Here is a 27,253-nt window from a genome sequence, read left to right as displayed (position 1 = left end):
GTTTCGCATTATACAGGGTGTTTCAAAACAACACCGACAACGCTTGGAAGGTGATTCCTGACACAAGGGCAAAAAATATAGACCAACCTGGGTGCACAAATACTTCCTTTCAGAGTTGTAGGCTCCCGAAAACATGGAAAAATGAATTTAAAGGTCCGTATCTCCAATACTATGAGACCTACCGTAGTCGGGTCAAGACTTCACGTAGGAACTAGTATATGCCCTATCCAAATATCCATGTTTCAGAATCCTAAGGTACTCACGCAACAATTTTTATAGAGGTACTTGGTGAGTATTTCAAGTTATATGCCCGTAGCCAAACTGCATCTATAAAAATGATTGCATGGGTACCTTAGGATTCTGAAAAATGTATGTTTGGATAGCGCACATATTAGTTTCTAAGTGAAGTCTTGACCCGACTACGGTAGGTCCCATAATTTTACAGATATGGAAGTTTGAAGTTAATTTTTTCGGCAGACTGTAACTTCGAAAGGAAGCATTTGTGCACCCAGATGGGTCTATACTTTACGTGTTATCTTGGTGTCAGGAATCACCTCCCAAACGTTGTCCTTGTTGTGAAACACCCTTTATGTGGTCACTCTTATCTCTGACACTGTCTCCTACGTCATTTTCAGTTTCCAACTACAAGAGCCCAGCATTCCGCCTCCCCGTTATTCGTTCATTTCACTTTTATCCTCACTAAAACTTTTCTTCTTCTTCTTACTTATGTCCTGACAACACTAATAGCTGTCAGCAAATATTCGACGTTTAACATATTTAAAACTTTACTACAGGATATAGGAAAGCTTTTACTTACAAGAATGTTCTTCAAGCGGCTTGAAGGAGATAGGGATTATGTCGCTAAGTGGTAGAGCACACATTTCTGGTGCGTATGGTGTCTAGCCCGACTCCAGACTACGTGAGTTTGTGGTGTTCCTATATTAAATTCCACCAGTTTTTCTCATAATCGTTCACTTTCCTTAATCATCCAGTTCCTTTAGCCAGCATGACATTATGTGGGTCATAGAACTAAACATTTAATTTCGTTTCTTTAAGCAACTTCAATATTAAGTAAATAAGTAATATGTTGAAGTGAGAACTGAATATATATTTTTCCTCCAATCTACAGTAAGTATGAAAAGAAAGCTTGCATATAAACAAAATCTGCTGTTTTTCTTTCTTTTCTAACGGTATCTTGTAAGATATTAATTGTATGTTCTTATTTGCAGACAGTTGCACGATTAGACCCAAAGTTTATAGCATTGCATTGTCAAGAAGTTGGAGGGAAAAATTATGAGCAGAGCATGAAGCATGTAGAATATTTTGTGAGGTTAGTATCTGCTTTCATAATCTTTTGTCTAGGAATTTGAAGCTTAAAATATATAAAACGATAATAATGCTTGTTGTCCTGTATGGTTGTGAAATATAGTCGCGTACTCTGAAGGGAAATAGCGTAGATTGAAAGTATTTGAGAACAAGATTCTGAGACGAATTTTCGGACGCAAGAGGAACGGCAATGCGGAATGGCGAAAACTTTATAACGATGAACTATAAAATTTATACAGTTTACCAAATATTGTTAGGGTCATCAAATCTAGGAGACTCAGGTGGGCAGGTCGTATAGCGAAAATAATAAAAAAAAAATAAAAAAAAAAAGGAACGCTTTCAAAATTTTAACTGGAATTCTAATCGGAAAACGACCATTAGGAAGACCTAGGCACAGATGCGAGAACAACATTTAGATCCAGCAGAAATAGAAATACAAAGTAGAAACTGGATCCAGTTGGCTAAGGACAGAGGTCAATGGAGAGCTTTTGTGAATGCGGAATTGAACCCCCGGGTTCCTTAGGCCACAGAGTTAGTTACTTAGTTTCTGCTTTCATTTCTAACACTGCACTTAAATACATCTGAGCATCTCTCTTCTCTTGAGACGGATACTCAGTAAATATATTAAAGCAATGATTGTACGTTTAAACTTAGTTTAGAACTTAGATTCACTTCAGACGGGGATTGATTAAATACGTCAAAGTTATAAATGAATAAGTTTAAATTTAGGTTAGAACTTAGACTCACTTCAGATGAAGATTCAGTAGTTGTTTTAGGGTGTAAATGACTGTAAGTTTAAACTTAGGCTTGAACTTAGAAAATCTTAAAGTAAATGGTGGAGGTACCTTGCGTAAAATTTTCTGATCTCAGAGGAAATAAGCAAGTCAAGAAATACCTTGGTTTGTAAAACAAAATAATGAAGACTACTGAATTATAGTAACTGTCCTGGCTAAATTCACAAGTAGTAACTTACCTTAACTAATGCCATTGTAACATTTGAAAAGTATCAATAGGAAAATGTAAGTCAGTGTTGAAGTATGCAGAATATATGGAAGAACAACTCAAGATGTAGGTGACAACTAGAGTTCATTATCTTGAAGGTGAAGTAGACTCGAAAAAGGTACCAGGAATTCTTATAGGTGCGGAAATGATTGTCCTATAACAAGAGGGAAGTATGCACAAGGCCTCCATTATTTACTTGATTCATATAGAAATGAAACTCACCTTGCAGAGTTCCGAATTCCTTATGTTAAATATGCATCCTAAGTTCCTTTTCTGTGTTAAATATGCATCTTAAGTTCCTTTTTTATGATAAATATGCATCCTAAGTTCCTTTTCTATGTTAAATATGCATCCTAAATTCCTGTTCTATGTTAAATATGCATCCTAGAGCATAGAGAATTATTATACTTCATTCATACGTAATTGCGTATTATACAAAATGAGAACTTTAACATATTAGAAAATGTTGTTCTAATATTGTTTCTTTACCTTTTTTTTCTTTAAATTTCAGGTTGCTGATGTCTAGCGAAGAACTTCGGTTATTTGATAAAGTACGGGTATATTTGGACGAAGACTATTCGTCAGTAGAAAAATTCACGGTAAGCTTTGTTTTTGCGTTTTGAGATGTACTATCTTATAGCTTTAAGAGGTATTTTTTTTTCTTTCTTTTTAATAAAACATAACCTTTTAAAGTACACTTTTCATAAATCTACCACTGATGGAATATTCCAAACATAGAAGCTATATGAATATTAAATATTCAAAAATGATATTGACATTATTGGAAGTTAGTAAACAGTAGTGTAGCTAGGAGGTGGAGAAAAGAACTTTTAACACAGCTATCGAAATTTACCAATCATTTCAGGCACTTCGAATTATGATTTCTAATAATTCTTGCACTTTCAAGTTTTCTGCTTTCCTCTGGAGCCTTGTTCACCAAGGCTAAAACTAGGAAGAAAAATAAAATCATCGAGGAAAAACAAAGGAATGGACTTACCGAAGAAGAGCATTGTAGATGCGCCTTGTCCTATTCGTTGCTGGAAATTCTCTTGGTGAGAGCCGAAACCTTGAAAGTGCAAAGGTTATTCGGGAATCTCAGTTTGAAGTGTTGATACTCCTGAGCGTGTTAGTATATTCAGTGTTATATATAGAATATTCGTTCATACCGAGTTATATAAACAATTAATTATCTCAGTTCGATTAAGGATCCACCAGAGATCAAAATACGAAGAGGGGACTGCGACTTTTTATTATTGAATTTCTACCAAACTTTGGTTTAATGAGTGCGAACTGTACAATATTATTTCTTAGATTTGGGAGGATAGAGCCCTTGAGCTATTCTCATGGCTACACCAGTGTTTGTAAGCAGCTATAAATAAATCATTGTTTAGTTTTAATACATTGCAAACCAAAGCGTTGCGCTTATTGTACGATGAACTAATTGTTTTTTTTCTTTTCCCTTTCAGGCACTGGGTAATTTCTATTTTATTCACGAGTCAATTACGGATGTATTGATCTGGGATTTTAAAGGTAAATATATATATATATATATATATATATATATATATATATATATATACTAGCATCAATTACCCGCTTCGCTGGGTTAAATCAAGAAAAAATAGTAATATGTTGTGTTAGTCGATCACTTTTTACTATTACTAAAGCGCTCCTTGATATTGGCGATTTTCGATGATTTTTATATATCCCCTCTCTTCCCAATGTTGCGGGCCACGGCATCGGAAGTGTCATTCTTCATCTCAGCGACCCCCAAAAGTATGAATTCGACATTGATATTGGTAATTTTGATTATATATATCCCCTCTCCTCCCACAAATTTTGCGAGGCCCAATTTGGATTTAAATGGCTTCAGAAGTGTCACTGTTCATCTCAGCGACCTCAAAAACTATAGATTCGACACTAATATCGGTCATTTTCGATCATTTGTAAATGTCTTTCCCCTCCTTTAAGTTACATCGTCAAAGTGATATGACAAAAATCATTTCATGTTCGAACTTAATCTATGTTGAAAATTTGATCGAGATCGGTCAGGTGGTTCAAGAGTGAAGTTACATAGACAGTCACTTTCATTTTTATTTTTATATATATATATATATATATATATATATATATATATATATATATATATATATATAATATCTTCGCCTGCCCCTCCCCTTCCCCTGCGTTGCACCGTCAAAGTTAAATGATAAAAATTATCCCAAGCCCGAACGTCATCTATGTGGAAAATTTGATCGAGATCGGTTGGGTGGTTCAAGAGTTATTAAGCTTCATTTATTTTTATATATTTGTCCCCTCTCCCTCCCCTAAGGTCTACCGTCAAAGTGATATGATAAAAACCACCCTAGGTCCGAACTTCATCCATATTGAAAATTTGATTAAGATTAGTCCTGTGGCTAAAGCGTGATGAAGTCACAAACACGGTCACTTTTATTTTTATTCTTTTTACACATGTATATATATCTCCCCCTCCCCCAGGTTCCACCGTAAAAGTGAAATAACGAAAACATTCGAGGCCCGAACATTATCTATGTTGAAAGTTTGATCCGAGATCGGTCGGGTGGTTCAAGAGTTATTAAGTTTCATTTATTTTTTTTATAGATTTCTCCCCTCCCTTAAGTTCTACAGTTAAAGTGATATGATAAAAATTACCTTATATCTGAGCATCATCTATGTTAAAAATTTGGTTTAAGATCGGTCGGGTGGTTTAAATGTGATGAAGTCACAAAAACAGTCACTTTTATTTTTACTTTTTTGACATATATCTCCCCCTCCTCCTCCCCTTCGTTGCATTGTAAAAGAGAAATGAAGAAAACATCACAGGCCTGAACCTTATCTATGTTGAAAGTTTGATCAAAATCAAAAAATGAAATGAAATCTTTGAGTTTTACGTCCCACGGTTATGCCGATTAGGCTAAAGGAGACGGTGATGATGTGTAATGAATGAAATGGTGGAATGAAGAAAGTGGGAGGAAACGGGAGAACCCCGAGAAAACCCACGCACACGGTGTTTGTCCACCACAAAGTTCACTTGGCGGGGGCTGGGATCGAACCCGGGACCCCAAGCACCAGAGGTGAATTGATCAAAATCAGTCGGGTGGTTCAAGAGTTATTAAGTGTTATTTATTTTCATGTATTTACCCTCCTCCCCTCCCCCTCCCCTAAGATCTACTGTCAAAATGAAATGATAAAAAAACTTCCCAGGTTTGAACTTCATATATGTTGAAAATTTGATTGAGATCGATCGGAAGTTCAAAAGTAATTAATTCACGAACATAGTCACTTTTATTTTTATACTTATTGATTTTAGTATATCTTCCCCTCCATCCCCTTCCCTACGTTGCTCCGTCAAAGTGAAATGATAAAAGTCATCCCAGTCCCGAACCTCATCTATATTGAAAATTTGATCAAGATCGGTCGGGTGGTTCAAGAGATTAAGAATCACAAACATAGTCACTTTCAATTTTATAATATATATAGTATTAAGTTAGTGTAATATGTCGTAGTTAAGTATCGATTATTCTGTAAGTTTATTAAAATACAAGTTCCTCTTTCCCTCTACGTGAAATGGCTAATAACTTTTTGATAATGTGAAAGGATTACACGCAGTATACATTTCCTTAGATAAAGTCTTTTATTCTATTAGAATTCAGTTATGTCGTGATTGATTATTAGAATAATAGTTTTTTTTTTTTTTTATTGTCCCACAATTATGTACCAAAAATAAGGGAGTCGATATGATAACGAAAGGAATGGTTCAAGAGTGAAGAATGTGGGAGGAGACGGCAGAACCTCGAGAAAACTCACACACACAGTATTTGTCTACCATAAAGTCCACTTCGTGAGCTGGAATCTACCTAGGACTTCACGTACGGAGACAGACGCAGTGCCACTGAGTCATCGTGGCCCCAAAATTACATAATACCAGATTCATACATCTGATATGAGCGAACTGAAATTAAACATTGTTTCAAGTACGATAATTCATTTCTGTGAATCTCGCTAACGCTCTCGACTTCAGTGCGAGCGGTCCCGGATTCGATTTCCGGTGGGGGCACTCAGTAAAAAAGGGTAAAAAGCTTTTTTCTGAACGATTTTTTCCTCATTCACATTAGGCCAATGCTGGGGTGGTACCTAATTTATAGGTCCCAGGCGTCTTCCTTTCTTCCCTTTCCTCGTATAGTGTATTCGCCGAGGGGCGTAATTCCTCATACGTGACGGGCTAAATGGCCGAGAGCTCAGAAAACTAAATCCTAAATCATTTCTGTGAATCATTCTCCTTTCAGAAAAGTTTAAAAATAAGGGAAAATCAGTTAGTGTTTGCAGTACAAGAGTTTTCCCATTTTGAACGATAGGTCTTGGGATAGTGTTGAAGGTCAACTTCGACTCTTCACGATACAAATGGCCTCTTCTGACCTTTGAGGTTAAAAATCCATTCTTCCATGGTTATCGCAGGGAAGCATGGTGGCTCAACGAAAAAGCGATTACTTCTGGTGCGTGGGGTCCCTTGTTCAATTCCTGGCCGAGTACGTTTATGGTGGACAACATCCATGTCTGTGGTTTTTCTCGGGGCACTACCGTTTCCCACATTTTCATTTATTTCAGCTTTAATCATCTGTCTCTTTTAGCCCAAAGTGCATAATCGTGGGACGTTAAACTGAAATATTTCATTTAATTTAATTTTCCTGTAGTTATCATTGTTTGCTGACTTCTATGGATCATTATCTGTATTATTATTATTATTATTATTATTATTATTATTATTATTATTATTATTATTATTATTATTATTTAGAAAATAAACTTGGTGTTTAGAGATTGAAACCAAGACTTTGGTTTTACTTTCTGTCCATACAACAGTGCTGCCAAATCCTTTAAAAAAGGGGCTTAAGCCCTCATAGACGGTTTCACAGGATTAACCTTTTCCTCTGATTACAAACAAAGTTATATTTATTAAACTAAGGAAGTATATCTAGGATGAGAATTGCTTCTAATGATATAAAAAAATGCTGATAGAAGCTATAGGATACATGATTCAAATAAGAATATTCATACCTTAGTCTGTTCTTATTATAATAGGAGAAAACATCTCAATCTGAGAGTTAACACTAGTTATCCAAATTTAAGAGTTAAGCGGGTTGCATAAACATCTAGGCAAATTATTTAGATATTGGTAATCCTTATTATAAACGTAAATGATTCACTCTGTCAGTCAGGCTGATAGATGTCGCTAGTTGCTCTACCAAGAGATGTCGTTAGCCTGCAGGCAGTTTGCAGACAAGCCAAAGGATTTTGAGGGACAGCTAGTTTGGATAATGTGAAAAGTGTAATATGAAGAAACAGAGCAGTGTCAGAAGAAGTCTGTTTATTTAGGATTTAGATTTCGGGCTTTCGTAATCTATGCCATATAAGCCCATCACGTGAGGGATAACGTCCGTCGGCGATCACACTATCCGAGGAAAGGTAAGGAAGGAGGCGGCCTGGGACCTGTAGGTAAGGTACCATCCCGGCATTTATCTGGTGTGAATGAGGAAAATCCCCAGGAATACCTCACTCAGGATAGCTGGCATGAAAAAAAACTTTTACAATTTTTCGATCGAGTGTTTCTACCGGGTTAGTCTGTTTATTCTGATTACATTTATATTGACAGATTCCAACACTCTGCCCTTTAAAAGCACAGTGTAATGGAATTTCTTCTTCATAGGTGAATGGAAGTAAGGTAACAGTGTTTAATTATTTTTAGTTTAATGTACCACTATCATGCACCAAAGCTAAGGAAGACGTCGATGATTATGATAATGAACGAAACGATGGAATGAGGAAAGTGGGGGAACCCCAAGAAACCCCACGCCCACGTTGCTTGTCCAGCACAAAGCCGACTTTCCGCAAGTTGGGATCGAACCAAATTTCCCACGCATAAGAGATGAACGCTTTACCATTGAGTAAGAATAGGAATGACCAATTCCATAACACCCAAAAACAAAGGAAGATTACATTTACAGTCTCAGCCTGACCCAAAATTGAACCCCGGCCAACTCCAATGCCCTACAGTGTCATAGAAGTAAGTAGATGAGCCAACAAAAGTTTATTTTATTTTTTTTTTACATTAAAAAAAAATTTAAATCTTATTTGTCTGTGTGCTATATAATAATCTTTCCTTATTGTAGCAATGTGCTTTGTACCTGCTAAGGGGAAGGAGGTTCATTCAGGGAACATAGAAGATGTCACAACAAAAGAAAAATCTAAATTTCCTCAGGAATTGTTCCCCGAAGTAAGTATGAAACAGAGAATGTAATTCTTTCGGTTTTTTTTTTTTTGCGGAGTTTGGTTTATCGAAACACCTTTACATATAGTTAGCCTGTATGTCCGTGTGTTCGTCCGTCCGGTAGACGAAAATCTCAGGAACTACTTGATGAATCACCGGTATAGATTTTGAGGTTTTTGTAAGTTTTAACCCCCCCCCCCCTCCGCCAAAAAAAATCCAGTGGGTGATTTTGATCTGGGGAAGATGTCAACAACCCTGTTAAAAGTTTCACAAACAATAGCACTAAGTCTTTCCTTATAAAACTTTCTTTGTTAACCACCACAAACAAATAAATTACAAGTAAATATGATGCTTTTGAGCATAAGCACACTATAGGCTGAAATAGTGATGTCGTCATTTCCTTTCCTTTACAATGGTGATTGCCATGTTTTTTTTTTTTTTTCTATACAACGCGTGTAGAGGACAACGGCTGTAAATTTATTTACAAATATAACATGTTTTAACAACTAATAACGTTGGTCTGAAAGGGTACAGATTCAGAATATGGAAATGCGTTTAGGAAACTACAAATAAATTCAAAAAGAAAGATTAATATCTAAGGAACTTATTTCTAAAAGCGCCACATCTCTAAGTGATAAGGTAGAAATCAAATAACTAATGGAAACGTCATTATCATGTAATCCACCGTAAGAAGCAATTATACACAATGTAAACACCCTAGTGTGGAGATTGACAAACTGTCGCCACAAGGGAAACTAAAAATATACGATTTCTTAAAAGAAAAAAATCTTTTAGAACAATGTTAATTTTGTTGCAATATTTACTTTTCTTATGTCCATTCTTGATAATGAAACTGGACAGGAAATTTTCAATCCGTATAATCAGTGGATATAGGTAAGATCATTTCTTATATTCCCTATGAACTTTTTTTTTTTTTAAAAAAAACATTAAAAACAGTACAATAAGAAAACATCCAATTATGAATGGTTCAGCATATATTCTAAACAACTCTTAAACATTAATCCTGTTTATACATATGCAATGTTATGATGCTTATATTAATGAACCAAAAATTTTCCAGAATTATCTAAGGTTAATATCTGATTATAAACAAAATGAGTTCATTTGTTTTCTCTTTTTCTTTTTCTATATCTCTGTTTTTTAAAATGAAAATGAAAAAAATGAAATGAAATCTTTGAGTTTTACGTCTCATGGTTATGCCGGTGAGGCTAATGGAGACGGTGATGATGAGTAATGAATGGAATGGTGGAAGGAAACAGGAGAACCCTGAGGAAACCCATGCACGCGGTGTTTGTCCACCACAAAGTTCACTTGGCGGGGGCTGGGATCGAACCCGGGACCCCAAATACCAGAGGTGAACGCTCTACCACTCAGCCACCGCGACTCTGTTTTTTAGTTTCACTGATTAGAAATATTAGAAAGAAACATAAATATTTCATTCACTCTAACGTTTGTAATTCCTAGGTCCTTTAGATATTTAGGCTACTTGTTGTTTAGAAATTAAAATGGCTATCAGTAGGGCAACGAGAAGGATATGTTGTCACACTATTTCAGTTTATTCACTCTTCCTGTAATTCCACGTATTCTTGTAGTGTTACTAGTCTCTGAGTCCACCTTTTTCCTATTATATTTGGTCTAGGAATTAATTCGTGCGGGTGGACAAGAGATGGCGCAACAAACGGAGCGTCCCACAGTTCCGTGTATCCACACATGTGTTGCAAACCCCTGTCATCGCGTATCGTTCGTAGTATAGGGCAGTGGATTAAAGCGTCAACAACACCAGTTTGTAGTTAAGTGAACATGGCGCAATTTGTGCCTGATAAAGTGTTTTTGCGGGGTGTCCTGCTGCATTACTTTAACATGCAGAAAAGTGCGACTGAAAGTCATCGTATTTTGGTGGAAGTGTATGGTGACCATGCTCTAGCTGAGCGAACGTGTCAGAAGTGGTTTGCACGGTTTAGAAGTGGTGATTTCGGCTTGGCAGACCAAGAGCGAGCTGGACAGCCAAAAAAATTTCAAGACAAAGAATTGACAGCATTGCTCGAGCAGGATTCGTGTCAAACGCAGGAACAACTTGCAGCAGCATTAGGCGTTGATCAAACAACAGTCTCTAAACGCTTGATGCCATGGGAATGATTCAAAAGATGTCACATTGGGTTCCACATGAATTGAAAGACAGAGACGTTGAAAGACGAAAAACCATTTGCGAATTGCTGCTTCAACGACAGAGCAGAAAGGGGTTTCTGCATCGAATTATTACGGGTGATGAGAAGTGGATCCATTACGAGAACCCTAAACGAAAAAAGGCCTGGGTGAAACCAGGTGAACCAGGTCCATCACAACCAAAACGAGATATTCACTGTGCAAAGGTTATGCTGTGCATATGGTGGGATATGAAAGGTGTAGTGTATTATGAGCTGCTGCAACCGGGTGAAACTATGAATGGAGAACGTTATCGACGACAATTGATGCGTTTGAAGCAAGCTCTGGCCAGAACACGACCAGAATGGGAGAACAGACATGATAAACTTATTGTTCAACATGATAACGCTCGCCCACATGTCGCAAAACCGGTCAAAACCTATTTAGAAAATGTCGGATGGGAAGTTTTACCCCACCCGCCGTATTCACCAGACGTTGCTCCTTCGGACTACTACTTGTTCGATTGCATGAACAACGATTTGATTGGACAGCGGTTTACTTCTTCAGAAGATATCGAAACATGGGTCTCTGACTGGATCGCTTCCAAGGATGAGGACTTCTTTCGCCACGGAATCCGTACATTGCCTGACAGATGGGCGAAAGTGGTGGCTAGCGATGGACAATATTTTTCTTAAGGTATTTATGTATTTTGTGTTTGTACTACAGCTTCAATGTGTGCGTACCAACCGCACGAATTAATTCCTAGACCAAATAAGTTTAAGAAATCAGTAAATATTAATGAATAATTTGTTGAATTTTTGGGCAGTGTTCATTCTGCGGTTTTATCGTATTGAGTGATTTAATCCCATTACTTTGTAACTCTTCGCTATTATGGTTTAATTCAGGATTCCTGATTCTAATAAAGAATGCGCCATATGTAATTCTTTCAATTTGTGAAGACATCTTGGAAGTATTTTCACCTTGTTTATGGAATGTTTAGTTTCCAGTAAATGTTTTGATAAGTCCGATACTGCTAGATCTAGAGAACTAGGAACAGAAACCACAACAGGCATCCATAAGAAAATCCTGTTTTCCTCGATTTTTTTCTCCCTCGCGAAAGGCAGCTCAGAAGTAATGCAAGTGCAATGTAATGTCTTTTGGTATTAAGACGAAAATCTTAGGACCAAAAACATTATATTTTTAAAAAGTGGTATAAACTTACGGGATAAACTTTGGAAGGTTAAGAAATGTTTATGTTACAGACAGATTCGTTGGACCTTGGACGAGTAATGTAATTTAATGTAGTTTCATAGATACCAGAGTTATATCTGTTCTTTTAGTTACTGAAATTGACGTATTATAATTACCAAATATATTGACTTTGAAGCTGTGGAAAATGTTGAATGGTTCAGTCTGATTAATTAGGTTACGTGTCGAAACTGAAATTGGAACACTGCTCAATCCGAAACAGAAATTGATTTTGCACTTAACACTAACTTCCTCAAGTTTCCCACTCAAGTGGTTTTGCTGTTTTTGAGAGTTCGCCATAGTGATCTATTCCAGATTACTTCAACCATCAGTCCATATCCTTTTAGGTTTGCCTCATCTCCGCGGTTCAGGAGTCTTCATTTGCATATATTCTTCGTCTCCCCTCAGCAGGTGTCCAAACCATTTCAGTGTCTATTCTCAGTTTCGTCCTGATGCGATTCCAACTTATTACCCCCTATACATCCACCTCAACATTCTCATTTCTGCCACCCCCCATTCTTATATTTTTCTTCTACAGCGCTACTATTTCTAATGAGTACATCATGACCTTGTCTCGCCGGTCTTTTATATATTTTTCCGTTGGACTTGATAGGCATTATCTTGTCGCATAATACTCTGGGACTTCCCTTCACTTTGACCATTCCTTGTGAATCCTGCGCGCTACTTTCTTCTTCATGTCTCCTTGCTCATCCACTATTGTTCTATGGTCCTACGTAGCGTAGTTGGTAACGTTCTCGTTTTTAGTGCGAGCGGTCCCGGGTTCGATTCCCGGTGGGGACACCCGTTCGTAAAAAGTGTAAAAGTTTTTCAGGTCAACCATCCTGAGTGAGGCTTTCCTCATTCACTCCAGGCAAATGCCGGGATGGTACCTAACATAGATCTCAGGTCGCTTCCATCCTTCCCCTAATCCATTCTTCTCTCTCTTTCCTCGGATAATGTGATCGCCGAGAGACGTCATCTCCCATACATGGCGGGCTAACATGGCCATAGGTGCCGAAAGCCCAAAAATGTACTTCCTAAATCCGAAATCCACTGTTGTTCCTAGATATTGAAATGCTTCATTTTCTTGATTATGCCTTCGCCACATTCAGGTCACCCTCATCGCTTTCTTCTAACTTGCTACACATTTACTTCTTCTTGCTCTGGCTCCAATTTACTCCTCTTTTTTCCAAAATCCTTCTTCATTTTTCCATTTTACTTCCTTTCCTCTCTTGTTTTGCCACATAGGACGATCCATGATCCATGGAGCCTCTTCTCTCAAATACTCTGTCCGCACATCCGTCATAGTATTGAATAAGACACGTAGCCGATTGAATAGTGCTGGTTCCTGATAGAGGCATAGATGTTTGGTATTAACTAAACATTGTGAGACAATTGTGGAGCTGAGTCAATGAAGAGATCAGAATTCCGGTGTAGAAAGAAGTTGCGTCTTTGAGAACTAAGTGCAGGTCATACGCCACTCGACTAGAAGCAGTCTGGCCATCCATACATTGGTTGTAACACCGTAGATTTGGGTAGCTGGAGTTTAAAGTGGAATCCGAACGATCGTATTGCTTTTAAATTTCAATGCTTTCCCATCAGGAGTTGAATCCAGAATCTTGTGCACTAAAGACGTGCGCACTAGCCACTGGACCAGCAGAGAGGACTGTATACCGTAAAGTTTGTGATAATAGGCAATCGAATTCTAATAAATGCTAACATATCCCTTAAAACCTCTGTAAAAAAATGTAAATTTTCTCGTAAATTCTTGAGAATGCTTCAATTTTATCATAGCAAAAATTTGGGTGTAGAAACAAGTGCAATTCGAAAAAAAAAAAAAAACATCCGTTTGCGTATGTGCAAGAAGTGGCCGGAAAGAGCGACGTCAGTCCTGTGGCACTGTGTGTAGTAGTTCAATAGACAGCAATTCAGAACTCTACTGTGAAACGTTACAACAACTCAGACGAGCCATCCAGAACAAGCGTCGGGGCTTGCTGACTTCCGGTATGGTGTTGGTTCACGATAATGCTCGCCCGCACACCGCTGGACGTACTCAAAAACTTTTGAAGCAGTTTCACTGGAATGTTTTTGATCATCCGACTGCCACCTCTTCAGACAAATGAAACAGTGGCTTACGTCGCACAGCTTCGACGGTGACAATGCGCTTCACAATGGTGTTTACTGGTGGCTTCTTTCCCAGGCGGAAGATAATTTTGTTTTGCAGGAGTTTCAAACTTTGTAAAATGTTATGTAAGTGCCTCAGTTTGAAAGGTGAATATGTTGAAAAGTAATGTAATATTATACTTTTCTAAATGTATGATAAAAGTTCTGTATCTGCGAGTGTATGTCATTGATATCTAAACAGCAGTTTTCTTCTGAATTGCCAACGTAGGTATTTATTGATGCTATAGGGTACATGTTATTGCAGCTAAATCTTGTTGTTTACCACAGAGAGGACCGTGAAAATGAAATCCCAAATAAGGACACCGTTTAGGTAAATATGTTAAGATTTCCTTGTGCAGAAATAGATATTTATTCACGCTGGATTCAAGAAAATGATCCAAGCATGTTGTATTTTAATCCAAGAGAGTTAGTTTTTGTTCTGAATGATTTTATCAATTGCAACTGTTTTGACAATTATTTTATTTATATCGTTCGAAAATTTCCTTCCAGTGTAAATGGTCTCGAAAAGGCTTTCTTCGGACACGATGGAGTTTAAGGGGCTCAGTTTTTGATCTGGTGAACATCCATCTCTTTCACGATGCTTCGAATTTTGTAGCAATGGAAACGGTAAGTCTGTTGGGTTATCTTTAATAACTAATAAATTACCTGCTAGTCATCTACAGTAAATTATCTTTGCATTTTAATGTAGCTCAAACTCAGTGATAATTCTTGTTTTTGCATACTGTGCTAAAACTCAAATTTCACTTACATTTAAAACTCAGTATGATGTAATATTGACTGGTAAAATTTTCGTACTAAAATCCAATCAATGATATAGAATGTTCATATATGTTTAAAATACACAAGTTTCTGTTTAGACCTCTGGTTCAATCAGTGTATATTTTGTGTACGAATATTATATTGTTATTCATAAAGGTGAATTTTCTTAGGATATACCAATTACTTCCAGTTTTATCATTGGAGATATATTTTGGTCAATCCCATTGATCATCTCTATCTTTGGTCAAAGGACACAATTGTGAAATTTAAGCCTTTGGATCCTTTTCTTTTTCTACTAAAATATACACCAAAATCGAGTAAAGAATAAAATTCGTGCATCGTACATTTCACGTGTATGTGACCGGTCAATTTCTGAATCGTAGGTTTTCTGATAAATATGTACAGTATCCTTTTATCCGTGAGGTATTTATTAATTCTTTTACAAGGGATGATCAGAAACTAAGGTTACAAACACTGCAGTGAAACGTGTATATATTATTTCATACAACCAATACAGCCAACAGACAGTAGTACATATATTAGGTTATTTTTCGACATAGCCTCCATATTGGTTGATTTACTTGTCGCATCGTGGGATGAATTTGAAGATTTCCTCCTGGTAAAAATGCTGTCCTTGCGTGTTCAGCCACCTTGTCACGAAGTGTTTCACCTCCTCGTCTGAAACGAAGCGACAGCCTCCTAGGTGCTCCTTCAGGTGCGGGAACAGATGAAAATCGCGTGGAGCGAGGTCCAGGCTGTAGGAAGGGTGGTCGATGGTATTCCAGCGAAACTGCTTCAACAATGTGGTAGTTTTCTGGGCTGTATGCGAGCGCGCTTTGTTGTGAAGGAAGATGACGCCGTCGGTGAGGAATCCCAGTTTCTTCTTGATTGCTTCGCGCAGTCGTGTCAAGCTTTCACAATATTGGTCAGCGGCGAATTTACGCCGCGGTTACATGTTCCGCCCACAGAAATTGAATAATTGAGCGTACTTGTTCGTGAGACCAATTTTCCAAACGAATCGCCATCTATGTTTACCTACAACTAGCGCCGTAATTGCCGGGTGACTGGAACTCTGCACAGTTGCCAACTCCATGTATTACAATTACCGCGCACTCCTCATTCCATTATAACAGACGAAATTTCAGAAATATCGGTCTTGTAACCTTAGTTTCTTATTCTCCCTTGCATTATTATTTGTCAGATCACTGTCTACTGGCTGACTCGTGCATCTTTGATGCACGTTGTCCTGGGTTTAATTCCCAGTGGGAGACGATTAAAAAATTTAAATACATTATAGTGGTTCAGATTCCACTTTAAACTGTAGGCCCACGTCTAATTAGCCTTGGTGCTGTAAAGGGACGCTAAACTGTAACAAACAAATATAACTTAAGAATTTCCTCTGGAATTTGGAAAGTCTGTATCTTGTTCGGAAGTTCAGCATTTCACTTCTAGTAGATATAGTAAGCACACAATGAAAAAGTAAATTCCACGGATCAAAATTTTAAGGTGACTTTAGAGCGATGATAACTACCTGAGTAATGGACGGTCTTCACCTAAGCGTCGTGATTTCTTAAGTTATGTTATACCAATGCAGCAGAAAGTGTTTGGTTTAAGCAATCGGAAAAATATGCAACTAACAGTACATCTGGCTGGCAAAATACAACTTAAAAGAAGTTAAGTTAACTTAATATTACTCTATTGATGAATCTTTATGATCTGATTTTCAATTATTTTAAGGCTTGTTCATTGGGGAAAAATAAAGATGAAAATTGTTGATGAGATAAAATAAATAAAAATAAAATAAACCTGAAGACACCAGAGCTGTCGTAAGAACCAAGTTCCAAGATTACAAGTGTTTAATCAAGATTTGCATTCGTTAGTATGATTTCATTTGAATAAATTAAGAAATCGAACCTATAATAAAGTAATGGAACTTTTGCAATAAAGTAAATAATGAAAATCTTGGAAAAAAAAAAACACTGTATTAATTGAAATCAAAATATTATTCTCGTTGGGAGTTAACTCTTCAAATACAGTGGTAGACAGTCAGGGGGTAGATGTATTTCTTGGATTCGAAGAGTTGCAAAGTGGCCTCGTGTAGCGTAGTCGCTAATGCCCTCGCCTCTGGTGCCAGCGGTCCCGGGTTCGATTACTGGTAGGAAAACTCAATCGAGAAGATGTAACAGCTTTTCCAGGCCAGACATCCTGAGTGATATTTTTTTTTTCCTCATTCACGCTAGGCAAATGCCGAGATGGTGTCTATGTGACGGGCTTAAGACCATAGATGTCAATAATGACCAGAAATATGTATAAATACATAAATCGAAGGATGACAATCTTCCTAATATCAATGGCTATATGGTTAGCTTATGAGTCTTCTGTTCAATTCCTGGCAGGAGCTTACGTGGTTCTGATCCACATCTTATATAACCTCTCCAGTGCTGGCACTAAACTCCAAACCAACCAAAGGGAGACACGGTGGCTCAGTGGTAGAGCGCTTACCTGTGGTGCGTGCGTCCCTGGTTCGATCCGCGGCCAAGTAAGTCTGTGGTGGACAGTATTGTGTCCGTGGGTTTTCTCGGTGTTCTGTTTCCTCCCACTTTCTCATTTCACCAAATCTTCCATCATCATTCACTTGCTTTATCATCGTCTCTCTTAGTCTAACGGGCATAATTGTGGGACGTTGAACTGAAAAAAATTCATGTAACTTTTTTCCAAACCAACTTACTTAACGAACATTATTCTGTTCTCGCAGTGCCGGATGCTTGCGTCGAATACAAAACCGGGTATTGATACGATTCTTGGTTGTTTCAATAGGGCCCGTATCATACATTTAACTGGGGCCGCGGTTTCACAGTTGTAGAGCGTTCACCTCTGGTGCCTGGGATCTTTAGTTCGATTCCAGCTCGCTCCAAATGAATTTTGTGGTGGACAAACACCGTGTGTTCTCGGGGTTCTCCCGTTTCCTCCTACTTTCTTCATTCCACCATTGCATTCATTTCTCCTCATCACCGTCTCCTTTGGCCTAGCCGGAATAACCGTGGAAAGTAAAATTTCATTTATTTTTTTTTCTCATACATGCAGCAACGATAATGAAAAGAACGTTAAACCCCAGTCAGTCAACTTACAAGTTAATCAATCGAGTGGTGTCAAAGTACATTTCTTTTATTTCCATCACCCATTGAATATTACATCACTCTCTCAAAATCAGGTAACTCAATAGTGGCATTTCTTTTAACATATCTGATCTAGAAATAAAGCAAGAATCCCTTCAACACTTTGTTTGCTCTTCGTGGATTACCTCTCAACACTCCTGAACTTTGGAAGTATTACAGGAAGCCTTTCATTGTCAAGATCTATTATAAGCTTATTAAGTTGTCGAAGCATTCATGCGAACGTTAACTTATAGAGCTTCTTGGCTATTTTTTCTTTCTTTTTTTGAACATGATAAATTATTTTATTTTGTGCTTTTTAAACTGAAACGGTACTTACCTTCTTGCATACTCTAGCCTATTGTTGTATATGGAATACCTTGCTGAACATTTCAGTAGAAAGTAAACATTGAGGAAGGAATAACGCAGTTCCAATATTAAAGTTTCGTGTACGTATTGAGTATAAAATAATAATAATAATAATAATAATAATAATAATAATAATAATAATAATAATAATAATAATAATAATAATAATAATAATAATAATAATAATAATAATTAGGGCCCGGATTTTTATGTGCTAAAAATTAAAAAATATTTGCTAACAATTTTTAAAAAAAATATTTAACAAGATAACAAGGAAAAGTATGGGAAAATGTCCAATATAAGAAAAATAAATACTAGATGTCACTACTAGCTCCTATTCATCAGATGTCGAAATTTCGTGGGCATTGCAGTGAATTACTGACGTCTTTTCCAAATTACCAATCGTAAAGCCATGCCAATTGTCACGGAGTAAGCCTTATATTGAGCAAAGGAATGTTCTACATCACACGATGTTAACCTCGCGTATTTGAAAATGCGCATATCGCTAATATTCACACCATCAACTTCACTTGTGGTTTGGCCTTCTAACACTTTAGATATTTTATACACGGTTTTATAGCCAATGTTTTTCTCAAACAAATCTTTATTTTTTTTCTTACCACTTAAGCTTTCGAAGCAGAAAGAACATTCAGCTTTCTTTCAAAGCACTGTACTTCTTTAACCGAAGTAGTGCATAAATTTCTCGTAATTTCTAGTTTGTTTATAGAGGAAGTCAAGAAACCGAAATTGGCAAATATGAAAGCCAAGTCACATTTCAAGCCACTGTCAATTACTAAATTTTGAACGATTTCAGTGGATGAAGCATTGTCTGGGTTTAGTTTAATTACTACATATACAAATGCTTCAAAATTCTCCGTATAATATAGTACTGTTTTAAGCCAGGTACGCCACCACGTGTTAGAGGAAGTGAAAGATCGTGATTTGTTTCTTTGAAAAGTTCAATTCTAGTTGCTGATTTTACCAAAAAAAAAAAGTCCCATTTGATACTAACTTGTCCACTTTAGGATAAAGGGTTCGGATTTATGACGACGCTGTTTCTGCAGATGGGAAATTGTTTGTAAATACGATGGACAGATTTACATAGCCTATTCTTTTCTCGATGTTAATTTCTTTCTTGACAAAGGAAAAAATAATACATTGTGAAATTTAGAATAAAATCACGGAAAATTATTAAAAATATGTATTTATTACAAAAATGTCCAAAATATTTATTTACATAACTTTTTTCATAAAATATGTATTTTTATGTGAAATAAAATTTGTAATTTACACTTGCAGGTTCTTAATTGAGATAATAACCTTTGTTTTGGGCTTGTATGTGTTTAGAAAAAAAATATGTTTTTACATATAAATCCGGGCAATAATAATAATAGTAATAATAATAAAGGTATTTTAAGCCAGAGCAGAATTAATACTAACCAAGAATTAATACTAAATAACTCTCCAGTTCTTTTTTTTTTCTTCTTCAACTTCTATTGCTATCAGTGTTTCCTTTTCGTTTCAATTATAATTTGTTTTGCCTTTTTGTATTTCTTCATCCAATATTCATTACAGCTTTTCGTAACGTTTTATTAAGTGTAGGATTTAGAAGAGAAAGTTCTAGTTTAACGTCCCACGATTATGCTCCGTAGGGCCCAAATTACTAATCAAAGTAAACAATTATGGAATAGGAATGGGAATGTGGGAGGAAAGAAGGAACCCTCAAGAAAACTCGAGATCTTTATCTAGGGTGTACACGCTTGTCTTCTGTTGGCAACATCCGACAGTTTGATCATTGACTGTCTTGGACAGTCCATCTATAGGAGCTAAAATATCACTGTCTACGAACACTCGATCTTGTGAGAGTGTTGTTCCAAATTTCTTGAGGTGCTGATCGCATTGTCCTTCTACGACTGTATGTTGCCCTAATCCTCTCAAAGTTGGACTATGGAAGCATTGTTATGATATCAGCCAGAGTTACCATGTTACGCCAACTGAACACTGTCCATCATCTTGGCATACGTTTGGTGACTTGTGGATTCCGTACCAGTCGTATTCCCAACTTGTATGTTAAAGTGCATGAGCCATATAGCGCCGTTATCGGCTGATGTTCTACTATTTTCCTCATCTAAAATCAGTGCCTTGCTATCCTTCATCTTTTGCACTGGAAGCTAGAAATCGCTACCAACGTTATCAAGCACGACCCAACGTTACCAGGTCTTGTGGAATTCGTGCTCTGGAACTTTTGGATGATCTTGCCATCCAAACTCTTCTTTATGTTAATTGGGTTTTCTACCTACACCCTCATGGAAGATACTTCGTCCAGCCTTTTCATTCCATCTGGCCCAATACAAAAAGCCAGGCATCAGCCCTCACTAAATTCAACAAGTGTTTCGCTTCCTCTTACAACAGTTTCAAGACTTCACTGTATTTTTAACTGATGGTTCTTAAAATGGTGATTCTGTCGGATTTTTTTTTTTTTTAATTACACGTACTTACGGTTTTAAATTACACGCTTTTCCTTGAATATTCACTACTGAAGTAGTTGCAATTTTACGAACTTCACGTTATGTCTCCGCATATCATATGCGCAGGATCTTAATCTGTTGTGATTCTCAAAGTGTTCTGAGGGGGGCGCGGTGGCTCAGTGGTAGAGCGTTCACCTCCGGTGCTTGGGGTCCCTGGTTCTATCCCAGCTCGCGCCGTGTGGACTTTGTGGTGGACAAACACCGTGCTCGTGGGTTTCCTCGGGGTTCTCCCGTTTCCTCCCACTTTCTTCATTCCACCATTTCATTCATCTCTCATCATCACCGTCACCTCCTAGCCTAACCGGCATAATCGTGGGACGTAAAACTTACAGATTTTATTTTATTTCATTTCAAAGTGTTCTGAGTTCTCACCTTGATATGCAAGGTAAACATCCTTTCGTTCAGGAAATCCTCCTATCTTATCACAGATTATTAGCACAGAAATGTGAGGTTCAACTCTGCTGAGTTCCGAGCCATGTTGACATAGGTGCTGATGAAAAGACAGACCGTGCCGCGAAAGTTGCTGCCCACGAAAGAAGAGAGCTTCATTTCCCCATACCCAGCACGGATCTGCGCTCGCTCTTCACTGCTCAGTTGCATGTGCTGGGAGCTCGAATGGGACCAGGCCATCAACAATAAGTACATGTACTCAAAACTGTACTTGATGTCTGAACCACCATCAAGTACAAGATCAAGATCTTTTCGACAGAAGAAACGTGTTTGTTCTAACTCTACTTCGCATTGGACATTCATACTTAACACATGGATTTCTACTTCGTGGGGGAGACTCATCATTGTGTGGACCAGTGGAGCTAGACACAGTATTCAACAACCGCTTGTGGATTATCTTCATAATGCTCAGCTTCGAGCTGATTTTGTCCTTTCAGCAGACTTATTAACACTACTCGGAGATGACCACCAAACGATCTCTCAAGTTTTTATGTTTCTTCGTCAGCTCCATGTCCTACCCGCATTGTGATTGTCCTAGTGGTTATACTTAAGTCATTTCTGGTTTTCTCCTATTTATTTGTTCCCTGCCTCTTGTCACTAAATGCATTTTTCGTCTCCTGTTCAATTGACAATCCAGATAAATATTTGACTTTTATCTTTCATAAAGGGGGCGCGGTGGCTCAGTGGTAGAGCGTTCACCTCCGGTGCTTGGGGTCCCTGGTTCGATCCCAGCTTGCGCCGTGTGGATTTTGTGGTGGACAAACACCGTGCTCGTGGGTTTCCTGGAGGTTCTCCCGTTTCCTCCCACTTTCTTCATTCCACCATTTCATTTATTCCTCATCATCACCGTCTCCTTTAGCCTAACCAGCATAAGCGTGGGACATAAAACTAATTCTTTATCTTCTTTTTCTTTTCTTTTTTTTTTATCTCATATCAACTTTGGCCTTTCTTTATCCTTGCCGCGTAGCCCCGTAAAACGAAGATTAATATTTCACTTTATTTACTAATTTTATCTTAGTGCTTTCTTTTATCACTGTGTTTGCAAATTTTCTATCTTGTACTTTCTTTCATGACAGACCTGCTACTGAATTTTAGACAATAAAGGGCGCAAAAAGATTTTTGCTGTTCAGCAACACTGACTCTAGACTAGCTGAGCACCCCAGTCTCTTTAGTGAGCATGCATATAGTTTCTGGCGTCGTACGCGTGACTTCGGATCAATCCTGTGGTTGCGTTACACAGGGTGGTTCAGTCGCATTAACCCATTAGTTATCCTGACCACCTTTTCTATAGCAGTAACTAACTAATCCTATGGAAACCGGAGGTTCAATGCCACCTTCACAAAAGCTCTCCATTGACTTCTATCCGTAGCCAACTGGATCTAGTTTCTAATTTGAACTCTTATGTCTGGGAGGTTCATCTTAATATTGTTCTCCTACTTGCGCCTAGGTCTTCCTAATGGTTTTCCGATTGGATTTCCAGTTAAAACTTTGAAAGCGTTTTTGCTTTCTTCCATTCTGGCTACATGATCTGCTCACCTGATTCTAGATTTTATGACTCTAACAGTGTTTGATAAACGGTACAAATTATGAAGTTTCGATCATTCCCATTCCTTTTGGGTCCGAATATCCGTCTCAGGATCTTGTTCTCAAATACTTTCAGTCTTCAAATATGTTCTTCCCTCAGAGCAAGCGACCATGTTTCGCAGCCATACAAAACAACAGGCATGATTATTGTTTTATATATTTAAGCTTCAAATTCCTCGACAGAATACGCGACGACAAACTAGTTTGAACTGAATAATAACTCAGATTCCCTGCTTTTAGTCAACATTTAATTTCTGCGTGAATATGTTTCTGGCCTGTTAATATTGATCCTAGATATTTCAAAGTATCCACTTTGTCGAAAGTATTATTTGATATTTTAATGCATCCATAATTCGCATATTACAATCCCAACGAACTTCCATGTATTTAGTTTTATCTGAATTTACTTTTAAACTCGTGTCCCTGCGAGCGTTTAATAAGACCGAGTTCTTTCTATTGTTTTCCTATCATCCACTATTAAATTTACATCATTTTCTATAGCAGTAAGTGTTATATAATTTAATTCTAACAGTGCTTTATGATGTAATAAATTGTAATCCTATTTTTCAGTTTCCGTCAGTGTACTGTAAGAATAGAAAGCGAGCTTTAGAATATACGTTGGACAGGTGAGTTAAAAGATTTTATTTTAAAGTTAAGAGTAAACACTTTCATTTTTTATATATGTGAGAGAGACGTTAGGAATTAGGATTTCTAAAACATGAAGTTCATTCCTCTGTTCTGATCATAATCGTATGAATTATCTGGATCTAAAATAAATAAAAAGAACTAATCACCATAGAAAAAAAAAATCAATATATAATTAGATTTTTAAAATACAATTTCGGTTATGACCCATGAAGACAATATCTTCATGCTTGTTGTAATTGAAATTCTTATATTCACCTCGGTAGCCTGGTAGAAAAAGTAAAAAATCCTACATTCAGAGCAGGAGCTCCGCAGTATAGCAGAGACACCACCCGTGGAATTCACGAAACCGGATACACAATGAGACTCGATTTCAGCATTGCTAAACCAGGTGGAAGTCACCAGCAAATGTTTGCAATTTATATAGTGAGAAGTGCTTGGCTACATTATAAGTTTACGAGTAGGTGAACAAGTTTCCAAACAGTATGACAAATGTGTGAGGCAAATCGCGAATTGGCAGATCAGTGCAGGTTAAAACTGAAGTTGTGATCAGTATTGTTTGAGGAATTATCCTTAAAGATCGCCGCGTTACCAAGATGAGATGACAAAAGAAATGGGAATTAGCTAGGATCAGTGTATGAAATCATTCATGAAGGCTTAGGTGCTTATCCACACCTTTTTAAGTTGCTTCCCGGATCATTTGACATAAAAATAGAAAGCATAAAAGCCTGTGCTTGTTAACATCTGAAACGCCAGATAGCTCCAACGAAGCGTTAGGCTGAATTGATTTGAGTTCAGCGTCCCTTTCAGCAGCGAGGCTATATGAGAGACATGGACCTACAGCGTAACGTGGAATTCCAACTACGATGAGCTCCCGACAGGAATTGAACCCGGATCTCTCGCTCCAGAGACGTGTACGCTCTGACTATATAGCTACAAAGGAGTTCTCCGAACGAAGCGGTAGCTGAGTCTTCCTCATTATTATCATAACATCCGAGCTTTTGGAAGGTAGTAGTTCGCGTTCATTCTTCGCAATTGGGAGGTTTCGAGTTTGAAACAGGTGGCCAGCCTTCCTGACTGAGATTTTTCTCTCAGTTTTACGAGATAAGTGGCAGGATATTATTTTTAATATTAGCTATGGTTGACTTCCTTTTCTATTTATTGTTTATTGTTAAGGATTATACTGTAAATTGGCTTACGAGACTATATGTGAAAGTTTTTAAATTAAAACTTGTTACTGAAATGTATGGCTTTTGTTGAAAGTATCATTGATGTATCTTATCATTAAAATATTGTATATGTATAATTAACGTACAAAAGCAATTTCTTACTTAAGCTAAACACTATTTTACAGGTTTCACAATGATCACTATGAAAACGTACCTTTCTTCGTCTTCGGAGACTTCAATTTTAGAACGGATACACAAGGTGTAGTTAAGGTAGGTTAATAAAGAATTCCCTTATTTTATTCTAACTTAGCTTTTATCTGCTTTTTATTTGGTATCCTGTTCGTCACGTTGCTGCAGACGTGGCTTACCAACCGCGTCAATATTCAGATTACATGCAATCAAAAGTGCATTCATTTGCATTTCTAAATCTTTTTTATAGAACATGGGTAAGGTATTTTCATTCGAAGGCTTGTAACAAAGTTTTGGAACTGACAAATATGTTATGAAAAGGAATAACCGATTTTTCCATACTCTGTATCCATTATCGGTAGTAGAGTGCTCACCTCTGGTGCGTGAGGTCCCTGGTTCGATTCCTGCTTGCGCCAAATGGACAGACACCGTGTACGTGGGTTTTCTCGGAGTTCTCCCGTTTCCTCTTACTTTCTTCATACCACTATTTCATTCATTCTCATCACCGTCTCCTTTATCTTGGGACGTAAAACTAAAAGATTCAGTTTCATTTTCATTTCATATCCTGTATCAATGAAAATTCAGAGCACAAAATGTGACTGAGCCGGAATTAATCTGGCTCACGGTCTAGTTCGCTAACCAGTGTACCTTTTCACGTCTTCATTGAATTTGCTCCTAATTTGCTCCTATGATTTAATAAAAACGTTGTTAATTTCTTTAATTTCTCATATAATGGAAACAGCCGCTATAGATTCTTATTAATATTAACACTGGGTTAGTGGGTTATCCAAACACAATAAGAACTATGGTCTTGACGTTTGGGTACTGATTTTAAGAGTGGAAGATATCGGTGGTTAAGAGACACATCGAGAAGGATGGTGGTTAACACATCCGCATGGTAAACTAGAGAGACTCGGGTTCAAATCGAAGATCAGTTGTAGTTTTTCGTTGTTTAAATTTTTAAGTTAAAACTTGCTTTATTCCCTGTTTGTTCTTCCTGCATATGAATTAGCGATGCTTACGACACTTCGTTTATCACGTTCATTTAACCAAAGTAATTACTAAACAACGTATTTCCGTCTAACCAAATAAGTAACACGCCTGGAATACGCTGTGCGCGCTCTGGGGTTCCATTTCACATGAAGCACGGAGTTCGTAACTTGGGCATATACATTCGAAAACAGGAAGTTGTTGATGTGCAAAGCAAATATCGTACTACCAACCTATGACTGTGGCCAGAGCTTTCCTAGTGGTTGCATGCATCACGAGAAACGAAAAGTTGCCTTTGTAATGCTAAATTAGGGTCTATATAGATTGACATGTAAATCGTATTTATCATTTTTTTAAAAAGTATATTAGGGTTCATGAAAATCGTTGTTATTCATGTCGAGTCAAGGTGGAAAGTTGAATCTTGTTCTTAAAAATACAAAGAAAGGTTGAGACATTGTTGTAGAAAGAAATCAACTAATTGAAATTATGTATATTAATAACATTTGAGACAGTATTTTGTTTATTAAAATTTATAATTTATTCGTAGTACAGTTTGATGCAGAAAAAAGATCATTCAGGATATGCACAGAAAATACTATTTTATTTTTTCTTTCTTTGCAAGATAATTGCCAACAATGGTCGCTAGTTAGGTTACGCTTGTGAGTAGTAATAAACACAGAAAACTGGCCATGTTGCAAGAAAGTCAGTGGCAGAGTATACATCAGGAAGTAGAGGACCGGAATTCATTTTATATATATATATATATATATGATTGATGACAACTGCTGATATGTGATTCACAAAATTCGATATACATGTCTAGTATCTGCTTTCTTCTTTGTTGTTTGTTTTCTATTACGAGAGAATCAGAAACTAAGGTTACAAGGCCTATATTTCTTGAGTTTCGTCTCATATAGAGGAATGAGGAGTGTCTGGTAATTTTAATATATGGAGTTGGCAACTGCAGTTTCAGCCACCCGCCACCTATGGTGCTAGTTGTAGGCAAACACAAATGGAGACTCGTTTGTGAAATTGGTCTCCCTCGAAGAAGTGCGTTCAGTTATTCGATTTCTCTGGTCAAAACATGTAACCGCGGCTAAAATTCACCGGCAGTTGGTAAAGATTTAGGGAAGGACTGTAATGTCTCGTTAACATGTCGCAGGATGATATCGAGAGATTGTGACTGGTGGAGAAAACGTCACCACGCAT

General features: G+C 37.3%; 1 protein-coding gene across 2 annotated transcripts in view; it reads left to right on the top strand.

Moving 5' to 3' along the window:
• 5PtaseI (inositol polyphosphate-5-phosphatase A) overlaps positions 1–27,253 on the top strand; it is a 98,494-nt gene that overhangs the window by 3,076 nt on the left and 68,165 nt on the right. For both annotated transcript variants that reach the window (XM_081734646.1, XM_081734645.1), the window contains exons 3-9: positions 1,230–1,330; positions 2,840–2,927; positions 3,795–3,858; positions 8,517–8,620; positions 14,699–14,815; positions 23,622–23,677; positions 25,051–25,135. In XM_081734646.1, coding sequence (XP_081590772.1) covers positions 1,230–1,330; positions 2,840–2,927; positions 3,795–3,858; positions 8,517–8,620; positions 14,699–14,815; positions 23,622–23,677; positions 25,051–25,135 — 615 coding nt within the window. The remainder of the gene's footprint in view (positions 1–1,229; positions 1,331–2,839; positions 2,928–3,794; positions 3,859–8,516; positions 8,621–14,698; positions 14,816–23,621; positions 23,678–25,050; positions 25,136–27,253) is intronic.

The sequence above is a fragment of the Thermobia domestica genome, chromosome 12, assembly GCF_964235325.1.
Source record: "Thermobia domestica chromosome 12, izTheDome1.hap1.1, whole genome shotgun sequence".
NCBI lineage: Eukaryota > Metazoa > Arthropoda > Insecta > Zygentoma > Lepismatidae > Thermobia > Thermobia domestica.
Note: the sequence above shows the minus strand (reverse complement) of the source record. Positions and strands in the feature narration are given on the sequence as shown.